The sequence below is a fragment of the Dromaius novaehollandiae genome, chromosome 3, assembly GCF_036370855.1.
Source record: "Dromaius novaehollandiae isolate bDroNov1 chromosome 3, bDroNov1.hap1, whole genome shotgun sequence".
In the NCBI taxonomy this organism is placed as follows: domain Eukaryota; kingdom Metazoa; phylum Chordata; class Aves; order Casuariiformes; family Dromaiidae; genus Dromaius; species Dromaius novaehollandiae.
Window position 1 is genome coordinate 68,549,711 of NC_088100.1, and position 18,456 is coordinate 68,568,166.

The 18,456-nt window shown below is 41.1% G+C and overlaps 1 protein-coding gene across 13 annotated transcripts in view; it reads right to left on the reverse strand.

Annotated features, from left to right (window-relative positions):
• Positions 1 to 18,456, reverse strand: part of ARID1B (AT-rich interaction domain 1B) — a 341,753-nt gene that overhangs the window by 101,511 nt on the left and 221,786 nt on the right. For all 13 annotated transcript variants that reach the window (XM_064509114.1, XM_064509106.1, XM_064509110.1 and 10 more), the window contains one exon: positions 3,492 to 3,735. In XM_064509114.1, coding sequence (XP_064365184.1) covers positions 3,492 to 3,735 — 244 coding nt within the window. The remainder of the gene's footprint in view (positions 1 to 3,491; positions 3,736 to 18,456) is intronic.

An 18,456-nucleotide genomic window follows, 5' to 3' on the forward strand; every position in this document is an offset into this window, starting at 1 on the left:
CCGCAAGGGAGAAAGAGCTGACAAAAGCCTTTGGCCAGTGAGATAAAACCTGGGGGTGGGGGAGAGTTGAGCTTATTTACATTTTTGCTTTGTTAGTAAACTGGAAGCAGAATGGCTGGAGCAGGAGGAAAAAAAGAAAAAAAAAAGTGAAATTACCATCCCCTAAATCTTCTGGCAACAGCAGCGCATTTTGATGTTGTGCTGTGTCAGCTTCCACTAATGGTTTAGGGTGGAATCAGGCACAGTTCGAGACCTAAAGCAGTGCAGGGCATCACATCTCATGCTTTGGCAGAACCCGCACCCTAATTATGAAGGTGGCTACAAAATAAGGAGATCAGAATTTCTGGCAAAACAGAATAATGACCTACTTAGTAGGAAATTTCAATGGCATTTTGTATCCTTAAAATCAGAAAAGTGTGAGATTTCAGTACTGCGATGGAAGTGTGTCTGAAAGCGAAGCGATGCCATTTTGAGAGAAGAAAACTGTCTTTCCAAACAGAAGATGACAAAGTGGCTTTTTTGGCTCTTTGGGGTTAATTGCCCTGGTATATTCTAGCAATGTGAAGGGAAGCAAAGAGTGCATATGAGTGCCACTTACCACAAGAAATATCTGTGCAGTATGTCAGAGCGCACAGGAAGGAAATGCCCACTCAGTCAGAGACGTGCCAATGCCAGCGCTGTCCGTGCCATGAAATTCACAATGTGTGACAGAGAGCAATATGGGAAGGCAGATTTGCAGTGGGGTGGGGAAGCAACTTAAACAGGCAGTGGAACAGAATCAGCCATTTGGGAGGTTTAATAGGGGGCTGTTTGTTTGTCTGCCCTTTTGATGTTAAATTAGTTGTCAATTTTGTTGCAGTGAAGCAGGCATTGGGAAAAGGATGCTTCTCTTCCAGGAAACCCTGGGAAAGCAACACCTTTATTTTAACGGCCTTCCCACCAAGCACCCCCTGCAACATTTTGGCTTTCCCTAGTCATAGCTATCAGCAACACAACAGCTGCTCATTTTACAATGATTTGCTGGAGAGAGAATGATTGAAAGAGCCAATCTATGTCACATGGAGAAGCTGTGGCACAACATCGCAGGAGGTAATGGGAGAGGAATGAGGTCAGAACAAACAAGGGTAGGGTGAGAAAAGAGAGGAAAATAGCAGCGAACAAAATTATTGATGGAGAGAAGCTGTACCGCAGAATATCTGTCTAAAAATTGCCACAATCTGAACGCTACAAACAGCCAAAGAAATGCAAACAAGCTCTGTATTACTTTTTTCCAGTGTTTCGTGACTGTGACAGACGAATAAAAGCTGTTGAACTACTAGCAATGAAGTACAACAGTGGGAAACACACAGCTAGGTGAAAAGGGAGACTGACAAGAACAGTCGAGTTCATACGGCTCGAAACTCCGAGCACCCAAAGGCTCCCCACTAGTCACAGGTCCTCAACGGCAGACCTGCTCGCCTCATTTTGTAGCCTGAGCAAAGCAACAGCAGTAAAGATAGCGCAGCTGCCTGGTCCTCAGCAGACAGCAGTGCGCTAGCTCATGTCTGAAACGTCACCTTCTGCCACAAGAGCTACCCAGAGCTGGTCCGCCTAAGCCGGGGGAGCCCATGGCAGCGTATTTTGATTTAGCGTCATTCCCACAACCGCTGCCTGAGGAAGCGGCCCTTTGCATTGCTACGGCAGACTAGAAACTGACATTCAAAATGGTGACAAGGTCTGCAGGCAGAGGTAATGCCTATCGTTCGTCCAGTCACAAAAACAAGCTTTTGGGCTCAGCTGAAGTGATGAAGTGACCTTGACCCTGAAAGCTTCCCCACCGCCCTTCTATTTACCCCTAAGGTATCAATTGGTTTGATAAAAATTACTTCTCCCTACGAACTGTCCTGTTTACATCCTTATCCATCATGGTTACAATAGAGCTTTTTTCAACATAACAGCATTCATAGCCTATTCAGCAAGCAGGCTACTAAAATATCAATCAATTTATTTTCCTGAATATAACTGCTTAGAGATATTCAAAACTGAATCAAGCTGAGAAGTCTCCAAGAAGTCAGAACTTCAACGTACAAACAGCATTTAAAGCCTCCTTAAAGCCATTAAATTTGGTCCTGATTAAAAAGTGCAAGAATCTGTTCAGACTGGAGGAAAATACATTTCCAGCTTAGTGCTATTTAACTTCACACAACAACAGGAAAGGGCTTCTGTGCCATGCAGGGACAAATACGCTGCAAATACCAAGTCGCGATACTACACGTAGGCAGAAGGCTCCCTCCCTGCCGCCACGCTTGCCGCTGTTCCTGCCCTACCTGGGCAGGCACTGCCCATCCCGGCGGCTGGAGCCGAAACCCACGGGACTGCCAGGCGCAGGGGCAGTGTAAGGGCTCTTCACACGTGCAAGCTCACTCCCCCTAGCTTGTGTAGCATGACCCCCGTATACAAACAGGCACTTGCATTTCGCACACATACCTTTGCACTGAGTACCAAAAAACACTCACTCACTGAATTTTAGCTGGCATTTGGTCTACAGCGTATCTAATGAAAAGACGTCACTATTTTTTGTTCCTTTTAACTGAGCTCCATGATATTTTTTTGTGATTTTGTCAGCAACTGAAGGTACTCCTGGGGTAATGCTAGCACTCGCCTACTCTTAGGAATTCTCCTAGTATTCGAAATATGAGAAAATAATCTAAAAATTGAGCATGTGAAAGGAAATAAATTCACCTGAAATGCCAAATACAGAATAGTACCGCCTAATCCCTTAGCCTACGTCTGACAAGCCGGATGGGTGTGGACAAGGTAAGGATATAACTAGAATTAATGGATGCCTTTTTTTCTTCTGGGTATCATTAAAACATCTTCACAGATTTCTGAACGTACGTGAATGACCTTGTGTTATATTCTATGCAGCACAGGAGAGCGAGTGGCAAAGAGGCCACTGCCGTTCAATTATTACTGGTGGGGCTGGACTTCTAGTAACTTGCTGACCTTTGCAAATATTAAAAAATATTTCTTAAGAAATTCTGCATTCATGTCCCAAATTACATTTTCACAATATGGGGTTAGAAAATCTCTGCCTCATACTATGGGTCTTAAACCACTGTACAACTCCAAAAGCCAAAGACAACAAAAATACACACTAAAAAATAAAAAAGGACCCTGTAAATAATTTAGAGAAATATACGACAGATAGATGATACATGAATCAAAGACAAAAACTCAGATCAAGTACTTGAACTGGTCCATGATAAAGACATTTATCAAGCATACATGTTGGAGTCAAGTGCAGCATTCTGAGAGCTCTGAGGGCTTAGCATCTGCAGTTCAGATGGTTTATCACTGCTTTAAGTATGCATTTTGACAGCAAAAGGCCCTGAAAGTGCAGGTGTCTCATAAAATACATGCATTTTAAATATAGAAGTAATTTTTTAATTTTTACAATTCTACATCTGTCTATTCTTTTAGTTCAACTTAATTTTTTGAAACAAGCTTACCTGGAATACTTGCTGGAGAAATGGGGCCAGATCTTGACTGGTTGCTTCCAACAGGAGAGCCGACGGGAGAAGGCGATGGACCCCCAGGGATGCCAGAGAGATGTGGAGAGGCGTGAGGGGAGAACGGCGACTGTGCAGGGTTGCTCTGCTCCCCCTGGCTGCTTGTAGACCCGGACGCGCTAACGGCTGAACTCAGCGTTGCTTCAGTTCCAGTCGGCAGGTCGTCGATGGAGCCAGATAAATCCTGCAAGAGAAGGAAAAAAAGAATATAAGTAGTAGTAAGAAGCAGTAATACGCAAGCCACAGGACTTGAGAGGTAGAACGGTGATGAGAACCATTTATTTACTCATTACAGCAGGTAAGCAGGAGGCTTTTCTTAATGTTGGTTCACGTAGTTAAATGATGACAGGAAGTGAGAACCGTATGTACAATTCTCCACTTAATCTCTAATTCTTCTGAGAAAAAGAACAAGCAAGGGCAACAAATGAATTGGAACCAAATTCACTCAGCGTTGCATTTAACCTTTTCCATCTGGATTAAGCTTTCAAAATTAATCCCACAAATTCTGGCTGAGCACACTAAAACTAATGAAAATGATACATCAGTTTCCCTTTCATATAGTATGCCATTTAGGGGTTTGCTACAGTTATAATCACAGCTAATGCACTTCACTCTTTAAACCATCATGGAAATGACAGACGAAGGGTGTAAAATACACAGGCTTTGTAATACTCCCATTCAGCTCATTCACCTTGCAGAAGAGGCACAAAACCAAGGCCCTTGTCTCAGCAGCAATAAAGGTCCCACCAGCCATTTCACAAGAGTAAGCAAGGCTGCTTCTGTATATCCACCAGATACTGGTTTGGCTAGCGTACAGTTTACAGTTTCTCTCCAGTTTCATTTGGATGCACTATGCAAGAGTTGCTCCATTTCGTAACTACTGCATTGAAAAACATCTACATAGGTCAAACGTCCTCATCTGATTTCTAACAATATTTGAATGGGCACCTTCTCCAAAGCTAGACTGGAACACGGGAGTTGTATTGGTCTTTGGATTTGTGGGAGAATATTTTTCTTTTAACGTTGTAAAAATCAGACATAAAACAAGAAGAATGCTGTGACAAAGCCAGTGCACACCCTCTAATTTTCAGTAAAAATGTTAATTCCTAGGCATCACAGAAAGATCTCCTACAAACCAAAAAGCGCAACTGTAGCTGTGCATCTATGACTATTTGCAAGACACAAGTTAAGGAGCATGCTGCTATTTCGATTACTGATTTAAGGCACAAATAAGAGGGAGAGAACTATTTCACACATAAAACAGGTCATTAACTGACCCTTGGGACTTCAAATAATTGGGAAGACAGAGAATCGTACTTTGGTTGATACTGATTTTATTTGCCTGACTCATGCAAGTAGTTCCACTGGAAATAACAGCACTAGTCACTTGCGTAGCCCAAAAAGCATCTGGTCCTGCCAGGGCAATCAGCTCAAGAAGCAGAAGACTTTCTGCTGTCTAACTTGTGTAACAAAAATGAAGTTATCTTAGAAATGAGAGAACTTGGACAAAATGCAAAGTAGTGTGTTCAGAGTAACAGTGCTGCCCTATGTTGACTACCTCCATTACTGCGGGCTCACAGCTACCCTCCACTCATAGATGTGCTCAGTCCTCCAAGGCACAGAAAAAAGTAAGATTAACAGTTTAAACTCCAATAACATACATAAAAAGCCACCTAGACTGTTGTATTTGATTTTTCCTTGTGCATAAAGGGCAGTAAATACAATTGACCTAAGTTATTCTCTACATGACACCTCACAGACCTTATTTACAAATCTGAGTTAGACCCTGATATATGTATTAGGCAAAACTCTCATCACTGGTGAACTTTGCTTTTTATGACAAGTACAACATTGTAGGTGCATTTCATTAGGCATATGAAAAAAAAACCCTAAGTTTTAAAACTTCAATCTATGCGTCAACTCTGCATTCATGTAAGAATTAATTTGCAAATACCTATAAATAGAAATTTAATTGTGATTCCGGCAATAAACTATTTTCATTGTTTTTTTTTTTGAAACTCTTGACTGTAGAAAATGTAAACGAGAAGTAATGCTGTTTGATATAGTATAATGATAAAGGTTTTTACAGTGGAATATATTTGACAAACAGGTAAGTAATTACTGCTTTTCCATGCATAATATGGTATTCTTTTAAACGGGATCAAATCGCTACTGTTGTAATGTGTAACAAATGCTTGCGGAAACTGCTGATAAAACAAACACTGCTGAAGAGCATAAAATAAAACCCTGAAAACAGAATGTAGCAGAATAGATGCTATTCAAAATGAACTCAAATTCTGTGTAAAAAAAATAGATAGGCACCCAACAGATAAAACATATAGAAAACACATGGGTTTATGTTCAGAATAACGAAGATTTTAAAACAGTGTTTGGATTAAAGCTTTCATTTGTTTCAGTATTTGAAAACTAAACAAACCAAAAAATAATAAAACCCCCACCAAGCTGCTAGTACTGTCCGCAATGAAATTATCTGTTGTTCCAAGATCAAGGCAAAACTGGACAGTTCCCCACAGCATCTCTTTGGCTTGCCGTGTGCCTACGTGGGGGAACGTAGGGGCAAGAATGAAGTTCATTTTTCCCATCGGGTCACATTATGACTTCTCATTTTGCTAATCTCCCATGGGGGCGCAGTGAGTGACAAGTCCCAGGCATTTCCTCAAGTGCATGCCTTCAAGGGATTTCCTCACGAACATGATGCAACTCATTCATAAAAGCAGAAAAGAAAGAAAGAGGGAAGCTTAAGTGATGCCAGGCTATTTAAAAAGCTAAACTCTGCCACCCTCCCCCAAAAAGTAAAGACATCGGCAGGCAGGCAGGCGGGCAGGCAGGCACCCTCGGTGCACCTGCAGCTTGACGCCCGTGGTGCGTGACGCTCCATACGCTCAGGGAGCACAAACGGGGGGATTTCCTTCCAGGGCTGCATAATGCAGACGCACGCTTCGTGATTCATTTAACTCACCTGTCGAGAAGTTATCATAGCACCAATATTCATCAGATCAATCCAGAAACTTGATAATAAGGCTTCTTACAGGACTGTACAGAAGGCTATTGCCTCTACAGTTGCCTGGGCTACACAACCTTTACCTTGTGCTACAGTGGGCTAAAAGGGGAAATATCAGCCATTCTACACAAGGTAGTTTGGGAATTACTATTTTTCTTTTTATTAACATACACTTCACGGCCTTACCTAGTCTTCTAGGGTAGAAAGCATGAGAACTTGAGCAACTGGGAAACTCTCAGCATACAAAGGCTTTAGAAACACCTCTGTTATCCACCAAAGCTAACTGGGAAATTAGAGAGAAGAAGAAGAAGAAAGACTTTACATGAAGCACCCGGACAGAAAGAGCAGAAGTCGACTTACTGTTCTCCTATCCGTTCTATAATGCTTGCTTTTTCCTCAGTGTAACAGAACAGGAATGAAGCACTGTTGAATTTCTGTTTTGCAAACGTTTATTTATATATAGATCGTACACATATGCATTATATACGTAAATTATATGGATATACTTTCATTTACTTAACATATCCATATGTAAAGCTATTAAAAAGCCTGCTAATAAGAGAAATTCACAGTGGTTTAAGCATACAGCCTAGTTAACAAAGAAGCTCTGTAACTAATACTTCTCTAGAGGACAATTTAGTCAGCAGGGCACCAACTCTATTCTTCTTTTGTAAGTACTATCAGATCTATGATGCCTGTAAAGAACAGAGAGACCTTACTTACTGCATCTCATTCAAACCAAGGCACCTTCAAGCTACAGTGCTTCCATTTATCTTGTTGGAAAGTTGGCAGGTTAGGTAATTGCAGGGATCCTTTTAAGGGGCTGAAGTCCCCATACCCCAAGGCATGCTTTAAATTTTACCTCTTTTCAGAGGCTTTATCTGGAAACCACTCATTTCTCTGAGTAAAACGTAGCAAGTCTAGAATTACCAGAAACCTTTTGTTATATAGATCTATTTCTTGTAGAATAATCTTATTACTGTTGTCTCTGGTATGAGTATGCTTCAAATATAGTACCAGTTCTAAGGAAAAAGTAAAGGACAAAATAAAAATTCTTTTTTTTCTTCCCTATCACAAATCCATGCCAAAATACTGTATTCTCTGTCGCCTTTACATCCTGTTTTCTTCAGGACATCCCAACCAGCTTTCAAAGTTCATTTCTCGATAATACCTTGCTTTATAAACTGGAATGTCACCGTGCAGGATTTCTCTCTTTTAGCTAAGTGTTTTATCTATGACTATCTTCACTTCTACCCTCACCTTGCACCCATGCACAACCTTTATTCTTGTCCCTGTGACAAGTACAAGAGCTAAAATGAACAGGATCACATTGTGCTTAGGATTATAGTGTTATGCCTTCCTGGTGGTACGATCTTATCAGACTGACAGGAGAGCCACTCTTGAAATAGCACACCAATTTACAATTGCAACACAGTCAGCAAGGGGGAGCAGAAAGTAAACTGCTTATATACAGTCAGGGAACCCAAGGTTACTTACAAACAGAGCATGAGAAAAAAAAATACAAACACTCATGTATAATATAATAATGCAACTTACTCAAGGAATATTCCTAGATCCAATAAACAACAAAAATGAGACTAGAGTAACTTGGTAATAACACGGTGATTTTACACACAGAGTGTGACAGGATCAGCATGTTTACGATGGAGCAAGAATTTACACTGCAAACACTTCATACGATTGCCAGTTTTGCTAAAGAGCATCCCAGCAGATGTAAAACAAACAAGATATTTCTAAAGGTATTCCTTGCTAAATGCCTACAGCTGGAAAATGATGAGCACCTCCTCTGAAGTCAGGGAAAGTGAAAAGTGCAGAGCAGGTCAGGTCTAGCAGATACCAAGCACCTTGCTCAATAAGGGCCTATGATGCTAAATTACACCATAAGTTCACAGACAGGTGACTGCACTTTGGGGATCCCTCAGTGGGATTCTGCGCAACATGCACAACCTGGGATTTATTTAAACTTCCCAACTGTAGCCTATCAGTTTCTTCATGCTCAGAGCAGAAGAAAAGCAGAGGTATTTTGTAGATATTGAAGTTAAAGACACACAAAATCTCCTACTCTCCATGAAGCTGAAACCCCCTGACTTCATCCTAACATCAGTTTTTCTAGTGTGAATCCCGGTGCCAAATGTGGAGAATTGCAACCACCGACTGACTTCAGGATCAAAGCCTGCATTACTCGATTCGGGCCTTTATGCAGTATGTTTTTTAGGATGGAGAATGGTACTGCTCAAAAGACAGAATCCTACATGAAATATCCCTCTCCTCAACACGAATCTCTGCTTTAGAAGTAAAATTATATATACACACAAACATATTTTACATATAAGTATGTAAATATATATTTGAGTAGACACGTACACTCAGCTATTTGTTTTGGAACCATGGGGGATTATGAACAATATGCTCTGTAATTGAGATTAACTTTGAACAAATGATTTGGCTGACAAAGACACATACGTGCACAAAGAAAAAGCCACAATAGCTCTGTTTAAATTTCAAGATATTTGCAAGACCTCTTTTCATCACAAAGCGGCCTATAATAGCATGTTTCAAGAAGTCTTCCAAAGGCCCCGCTGGTCACATTGTCTAGACGGCAAGCAAGCTAACAGCCCCTGATTTCCTGTGCAACTGCAAAACCGCACAGGCGGAGGGGCGGTGGGGACCACAAGGAAAATCCTCTCCCGCTCTAAGGCTACTGCCTCCCTAGCGGTTGTCCTCCTTCCAAGCCAGGTATGTCGCAATCCTCCACTGATCACGCCAAAAATATTTAATCACTTATTTTTAAATCACTTATTTAATCACTTTATTTATTTTTAAATCACTTATTTAAAACTCTTTCTTTAACAGGACACAGGGAACATCCTCCGCCTACCTTTTTACGAGCTAGTCTGCTGTTACATTTTTCCCGAAGTGCCTTTTACACCACCAATGCTCTTTACCAAAATAAATTTGGGGCCAGAAAACAAGGCTTATTTGCTGCATGTTGCTAATTCAAGGTTTGTTGAAGGAGAAGTAGACAAGATCATTTCCATTTCAAACACTTTCTTTGAGAAAAGCTAGATTTTTAATGACAGGCATAACTCTACCTTGGAAAATAATACTACTAAGAGAGGATCTGTTTCATACTGAAAACTGACTTGTAAGACAAACCTGAACTTAGATAATATTTGGGTACAGATACTTTTTAGTTAGTCATGGTACTTCACAGTCTTATTTCATTCCATCTACTACATGTTTCAGTAATATTTTTAACTAAAATTTTAACTGTAATCTGTACATAGTGAACTACTGATGCAATATTCTAAATGAAGGAAATTCTAATTAATTACATGGTAAAAAAAGATAGCTTTTTGCACTAATTTTAGTGATGAAGTGGTGTGAAATAGGAGCCACTTGCTAGGGAAACCCATTTCCTTCATTCTACAGAGCTCACATGCTTCCTAAAATAACCTAGTTACTGAACTGTGTTTGTCCAGACTCCTACTAGTATCAAATATTTTCTCTGAGAAGTTATGCAGGGAAGTCCCCAAGAGTGCAAAATCTTTTCTTCCAAAGCCCTACATTCACTTAAGCAACTAAGTAAAAGCATAAGCAAATAACAGAGCACCAGTGCTTTGACTTTTGCCTTTTCAATCAGTCTTTAAGAAATTATGTACAAAAAGTCAACCTCCTTTTCCTCACTTATTCTTGTTTGCTGCACAAAACCATGAAAACAGTGCAGAAATGGAGCCATGAGAAATTCTGATCCGCTATGGCAAGGATATTTCTAATGAGTTGTTAGTCGTAGAACCAGTCAAGAAAAAAAGAATTATCTTGATGAGGTTCTGCTATTCAACATCACCCTGATGGGTCTCCCAGACAGGGAGACCTGCCCTGCTGGCTCTCCATGGAGAACATGGAGAAGCCACTCGTGAAGCAACAGCCAAGTGTTTCTCTCTGTGCACAGATCAGAGCACTGTGATAATGGAGATGATGCAAGAGGACAGGCTATGGCTGCCGGCGCACCTCCATGGATGCATCCACACAAGCTGCTACTTTTAATGAGCGTGAACCTTGAGGTGACAACACAGCCTATGGGGCTCCAGAAACGGGGCTGGCCTCTCTAGCTGCTGAGGCTGAACTGCCCCCATGACTACCAGTATCATTCTGTTCTACTGAATTTGGTATCTCACAGTAGCATTCGATCCCCGGTTCATTCAAAGAAAAGAATCCCTCCTCAGTACATTTGCTTAATGAGCAAGGGATCTGTATTTGCAACACAATTTTATTCTAATTTAAAAAAACTTGCCAACCTGATACAGGTGTCTAAGAAGAAAAGCTAGAACTGACTGCAGCAAACTGCAACGCCCACATGTGAATGGACTTGGACCACATCATACAAGCTGCTAGATCCTGTGCTTTAAAAATATACATATATTTTCTAGAATTTATCCTAGCACATCCCTGTGTATAATTAGGGCAAAAATTGTTTTTGCATTTTGTTAAATTACATATTGATAATTTCTGTCCATTTTTTGGAATGGAGTATGACTGCTTGCAATTCCTGCAAATCAAAAATGATACAAACTGATCAACCACCACGTACAGCAATCTAAACAGAACATGATATGCCAGCATCTGTCGTAGACAAGATTAGAAGAAGTTGCTAAGATGGATATAGTCACACTTCCGTGCTTACACTGATCCATGATGAGATCTTATTTGCTTGTCCAGACAAGAGCTTTACGGCAAAAACAACTTAGGGTAATTAGAAATTTTCAACTGACACTGTAGCTTCAAGGAACTACATGAAAATACAGGCAACTACACACCTCCCTGAGAATATTCAGTACCAGTCATTATGTGGTCTATAATTCTTTGACGGTTAACGGGAAGGGGACTCCTGAGGTCTCTAGCTGCATGAAGAAATCTCCTAATGGCATAAAAAAATTGATGCTTTACAAACATCAACTCCCATGTACGAAACAATAAACACTAATAACCCATGTGCTATCAAAGCAAATTGACAAAGTCTAACAAGGACTATAAACAGGTAAGACGCAGAGCTTGTCTGACAACAATACTTTTTTATACTGAAAGTAAACAGTAAATCTCCAGAACAGGAAAACAATAACACAGCATCTCTCAATGTACGAGCTTCGCTGTTAATCTCTGAAGTAGAATGCTTAGCACGTAGATATTCTGGAAATAAAGTTTAAAAACAAAAAGCCATGAACCCTTAGGAGCCATTTGTTTCTTTAGTATTGTAACAAAGAAATATTCTCAGCCAACAACTCTTGTAGCTACAGCAAATAATTTATCAACATTTAAAAGAACCGAAACGATGAAAAACCAACAAATTGCCCCTAAGTCCAGGATGAAGAAAAAAAGTTGCGTTTGCACAAAAGTAAGCTAATAAAACCTAGCTGGTAGGCATGCTACTTCTCATTCATAGTTTCCTTAGCGTCAGTCTTAAACTGACACAGACATGAAATCCCTTCTATTGAACTCAGGTGTATTTTTATATAAAGAACAACGAGGTAAGACATAAGAACTTCCTTCTTTTGTGCCTCGTTGGATTGCGGCCATTTTCTAGACCAAGGAGACTATCTCTTCCCTCAGGAGAAGGGGCACTAAACTATCAGACTGAAATGAAAGGAAGCTGAATGAAGGAAAACAGGCATTAAGCCAGGATATCCCGAACATTTTTGCAATTATTTTGGAGACCACCATCTTCCTTCCTTCCTTCCAGGTTTACACTCGACTGCAGCATGGTGATTCTGCTTAGGTCTATGAAGGGCAGCTCATGTAGGAGAAGCTCTTTAAATACGATGTGCAGAACCCCGTGCAGCTTAATGGACCTATTGCTTAGTACTACGGACATCCCCTGAGTCACAACACACCTCTTCGGCAATTGTAAGATGTCTTTCCACACGTGCATCTCAGATTACCCCACGCTGCATTCGAAAGGCATCAGGCATGATGACAGAAAAGCTTTGGACTTGTAATACCATTTGATTTGGAGACGGCAGTTGTGAGAACAGAGAAAGTGTTGATGAAATGATCGACTGCTCACCGATCACTGAAAGCTGATCTTTCCATCCCGCAGTAAATTAGGCAAGCTGATAACAAGCAATCTGTTCTGACACCCCAATGCTGTATGTGGACCACGATAAGGGGCTAAAACAGCTGATTAACCTACATTTGTATCCCTGAGATTTAAATGCTCTACATCTACAGCACTCGCCTTTTTTTGGCATGTCAATGCCCTTCCTGAGAGTCATGGTTTGATAAAGCAGATGTCCCAGCAGGTTAGCGAAAGAACGAGTATCTGCAAAATGTACTTTTTCACTAGCTTAGGGATTGCTAATGCATCATACCGTGCCCCTTTCCTCTCTCCCCCACAACACTGCGTAACTGACTACCACAATTCAATGAGAGGGTAAACAAGCTGCTGACACACCTTAAATTTCAAAAACACAGGTGCTCCAATAACCTTCCATCTCTCACTCTTGAATCATATGCTGAAAACAGGAGAAAAACCACATACACCAAAGAGAACAGTAAATACTAGAAAGGCCTCCTTTTTAAGGAGCTGAATAAGGAGATTTTCCTTAGAGAACAATACTGATTAATAAAGTCCTACTTAACACAACTGTCACCCTTATATGTAGTGTTACATTGCAAGGCCAAGGAGAAACGAGTGAACTCAGCTTTGTTTGCCACTCAAGACTCATTCTCTCACCATCATACAGGAATCCCTCATCCTCCTCACTCTTTGTTTTTCTTTTGGTTTTCTGAACCTAACCTGACTCCAGTGGTGTGTAGTTCAACAACCAGCAAAGGAAAGCAAACAAGGACTGTGATCCTTCTGATTCTGCTTTGCTTCACACACTCCCACACATACACAAACTGCTTACTCCCTTCTGAGGTTTATGGGGCACAGCAGCAAAATCAAATGATTATGCTTCAAGAGCTGTTCACTCAAGCCCTCCTAGCTTTTCATTTCCAAGTAACCTGGGAAAAGGATGGGAAATGAAATCCAAGACAGTAATAAAGCAGAAAATAAACTTTGGGATCTTTTCTGTCACATGCTAGCTAGCACCAGATTCCCTAATCACCCCAAATTCTGTAGTTCATATCTCCTCATAGTAATTCAATATTGCTTGGGCATACTATTCTGCTCCAAAATAATTCAGCTCCAAGGGAACATGATGTTTTGAGATGATACAGTTATAACAGACTTGTGTAGAACTTAAATATCTCAGAAACCTCTGCATAAATTTCAAAATGCTTTTGAAATCCTGCAAGTGTCTCAGTCTCAGATTTCTTTTAAAATATAATCTTGATTACACTAGCAAAAAGGGTAATTTGTAGTGCTTCCTTCAATTAAAGTATATGAAAAAATTCTGAAGGGCCAATACCCCCCTCCCTCCTACTCCTAAGCATGCTGTCCAGCCATCATTTACAAACTTTGCTGTTGGGGTGAGAAGAGTATCTTGAGGCTAAGATAAAGACAGAGTTGTCCCGATCTTTGAGTGCATTTAGCCAATCTTTATCCAACAGGTTCATAATTTAGATATGCTCTTGGAATCCAACAAATGAGGGGAAAAGTGAAAGAGTCACTACAAAACTGTTAAACCATACAGACTATGCAACCTCCAAAAACCCTCAAATCTATATACCACTTACTGCTGTTCTTTAATTAATAGATTAGAATCGAAAGGAAAGACTTCTGTGGTAAATTATGAAAGTCAACTTTTTCTGAATTTTTGAGTGCCTCAGCATGCTTGAAAGTGGCAGCTTATTCTTTTTATCACATGCAATACAAGGAGTCCCAAGATCTCCTAGATAAAGCAGTCAGCGAGCTTGTTCTCTCAAATTTTTCTTGGCTTGAGGGGAGGAATTTGGGATTACTCTGAACTACCAATGCAATGTAATGCTAATAAACATGCTTTGAAAAATTTCCAAAAAAGCACAGGCAGGATGTTCAGTGCACAGTAACTGCGACCGGCAAGAACAGGGCTACTGATCCACAGACCACGCTTGGTGGACAATCAGTGGAGCCTCATTGAACAGAACACTCCAGTCTGCCTTGCGCTACCATGCTTTACCCAGCCCTTGACCTGAAGTGTCAGACAACCTTCAACAACACTTGCCAAGCCCATACCCAGGGATCACGTGGTCCCCTCCAGCAAACACCACTGCCACCACAGTCCACAAAGACAGCACATTTAGAAATCAGTGGTATGAAATATTGGTAAATGGAACAGCAGGGAACTTTTTGTTCCACCCATTTCTACTTTAGTTTCACTGACTTTTGAGTGTCTTCACACATAGGGGGAAAAAAACATGTCAGATAACGTGACAGACAAAAGGTGGAACAAAACAGCTGCAGTTTGCAGGCTTCCATGAAAGAGGCCTTTGCCGGGAAGGATCTTGTAGGCAGCTCGCACTTTCCTTCCTCTCATGCTGTCGCTGTTCCCCCATGGGAACCCCCCTATCATGCGGAGCAGATCACTGAACCACACTTCTTGCCAACGGCTGCACCTCAGCCATCAGAAGATGAGGCAGAAGAGACACTTCAGCAATGCAAGAACTTGAGGTGAGGCCCTACCTGTTGCTGAAGCTCCAGCTTTCAAACCTGTGTTTGAGCAACATAACATAGCTTTAGGAAGCAGGGAGCAGAGCTCCTGGGGTGATGTGTTTGACCGAAAGATGGGGAAAGAGCCATCTGGGTCTGAATAGGAGATACAGTTTGAGAAGGACAAGGTGGTTTTTAGCCAGATGAAAGTTTTAGTACGTGGCTTTTAAAGTCACTGCTGCTTAGCTGAGGTACTGCCTGAGCATTTGTCCTAGCCCCCTTCGTAGTCTTCCAAACTGGAAAGATTACTGTTAGGGTCATCATTTCTACATTGGCTGACCACCTTTCTTTTGAAAAACACTACCTATCTCACAATTTCTACAAAGATCTAACTGAAGAAATATCAAACCAAACCTCATTTCATTCTCTGAGTTATTCATTAGACAGACCACCAAAAAAAGGGGGAAAAAATGAATCAGTAAGTTGGGATGAGCTGAGTGCCGACACAGTTCCGAAGGGTGCTTGTCAAAATAAACAACTGTAACATAGTAACAAACAGCCTTATGAATTAAGTAAAGAAGTAAATAAAGAAAAAACATGTAAAAATTTCAGCAATCGTGCCAATCTGTTATGAGCTGTACCACTGCCAGTTAACGGGCCTCAGGGCTCCGTAGGATTTCTCAGCACAGTGCCAAACTCCAGCAATATTGTTATGGTTAGAAAGGAATTTCTCACAAGAGCTAACAAAGGCAGAAGGTCATAAATAAACACAGCAGGATTGCCTTGTCAGTTCTCATTATTAGCGCTGCAGGCACTTGCTTTTCTATGGGCTGCTCACAGGTTCATTTAAGTGTAAGAGCTCCTCCTCAGAATTTCACATACTCAGAAATAAAGAAAACATTTCTTAACTCGAGAAAGAAAAACACGCCTAAGTTGTTATTGTTTTTTATACGCGCGCGGGCACATGTGCATGAACTGTCGCTGCACACACAGGCATGCTCCCCAGATTGACTGAAAGCTTAGGCACAGTTAACTCAGAGCTGTAACATCCTTTTACCTTAGCCTTCATTACTTCTCACAGGCCTCTGTCAGGCGTCAGCCATAATGAACAAGAGGAACTTTCTTACTGTAATGATGGTCATCAGAATTACATCTGGGCAGGAAATGCAGCTGAGCTCCTAAACTGATCCTGACGTGCATTATAATACTAGGAAAGCACAGCTGTGTGATCATTATTGCAATTACAAAATGGCATTTAGTGTTAACTTTCTTGTTACTGAATTTTAAAACAGAGAGAAGCCAGTACCAGTAATTCTAGGGATACAAGAGTGTGATGAAGGAGAAGTTCCTAAGATTTCAACTCTCTTATCTACTTATCACTCTCTTATCTACTTATCTACTCTCAGAAGTTAAAAAATGGGCACGTGAAAACATCTTACCTTCTCCATATATACACATACATATACATGTGAATGAAAAGGGAGATTTGTATAAAACTAGACATAATATATGTTAAAAAAATTAACACTATAGTGGGGTGCCTTTATACTGATTTCAAGATGTATACATAGAGCTCTTCAGAACAACAGATCACATCTAGAGCTCAGCAATGGTATCTGTAAAATGTTTTCATTTCACTCTACTTACTACACCGAAATAAAAAAATGTAAGGACTTGAAGAAACCACAAAAGTTCCTGACTTTGGAAACACCATCATTAAAGTAAAAATAAGTAAATGAACGGTCCTTATGCAAGACTGTTCCCAGCTCTGGGGTAGAATACAGCAGATGCCACTGGAGGCATGACAACTGCAGGAACGCCACTCAAGCACAGTCCCTTCCAACACGAGAGGAGTGGCAGAGAACAGAATTATTCACCCACTAAAAGAGAAATACTGCTTCCTCTCGTGAACAGTACCAAACACTAATGTAGTGGTTCATCTTCCCTGGATGGACATACTTAAACAATTTGGCCCATCTTGAAACAGACCTAAAACTTCACCAGCATTGCTGCTACTACAATGTGTGCTATCTCGATTTTTCAGCTTTTAAAACAAATTACATGACGAGCAACAAAAGCCCCGAAGCCTCATTGACTTTCTGTGAAGAGCTCAGGAAAACCATTTTCCTTCCAGTTTGTTTCCTAGCCCAACATCTCCTATCAAAGGAAGTTAGGCTGTTAGTACTGCTGTGTTACAATGGAAAAGATGCGTTCAGAGAACTGCTTCTCTCAGCTGTCCGGCCATTCATTATGTACCATTTATCATTATCAACATCAAAAGTCGGAGCAGCTCTTGTGAATGAAAATTCTCCATTATTTAAAGATTGTCAGGTCACTCTACTCTTTCTCAGTGTTCCGACTATTCTTGTACTTCAGTAACCGCACTCCTGACTGTGCTGCACACGAGCTCTGAACACAATGTATTTTGAAACAAGGACAGCTTCGACACTGGACAGCAGTTTGGATCAAGGCAAGCCATTCTTCTTCCTTCCAGAAACTGGTATGCAAGGAGCTATTTCCCCACATTGCTTACCCTTTTAAGTAGGCTTCCACAAGACATGAACCTGGGGGTGTTATAAAAGCATATTTCTCTTGGCACACCAGCAATTGTGTACTTCTCAGCTCTAGTCTGCTTGAGAGGAAAGAGCTGCTGGAAGTTAGAGAAGCAGGAATAAAACATAATTGATTCCAGCTGGTCACTTGCTCAGTCTCCCTCCATCACTAGGCAAAGTGCAGTCTGAGCACAGGCTACGCTATAACCCCTTCTTCAAGCATGGAAACTGAGACACATTTATATTTTCTGCATCTTCTCTTTAAAACTGCTCTTAGTTTCCCTGACCCTCCAGAATCTTGCTTTGGGCCCTGCACTGCTGCGCTGCCTGGGTCTAAGCCAGCTGCTTTGCAGCGAGCCCTGCCACCCTGCTGCCGCACCTGCGCTTCAAGTGGCAGGGCAGAGACCCACGCTGCTACCCACAGCACCGAGCACCCGCAGCAGGGAGCCGAGAGCCTCGGCGACAAACCGGCAGATTATTTGCTACCTGTGGAGACCATGCTCGAGGCTGAACAGCCTCAAAAGATCTTGTCCCTGCCAAAGGCGGCGTACAAACAAACCAGACAACGTACAGACACTGAAAGATCCCAGGAAAGGGAATTTTTGTCTGATAAAATACAACTTCTCTCTTACTCAGTCAAATTTTCTCTTTTCCTTCTCACAGACAAATCATTCTGATTACAAGAACCCTCCACATAACAGAAGATGAATGTGTAAGCTATGACAAAAAAGCCCCTTAAAA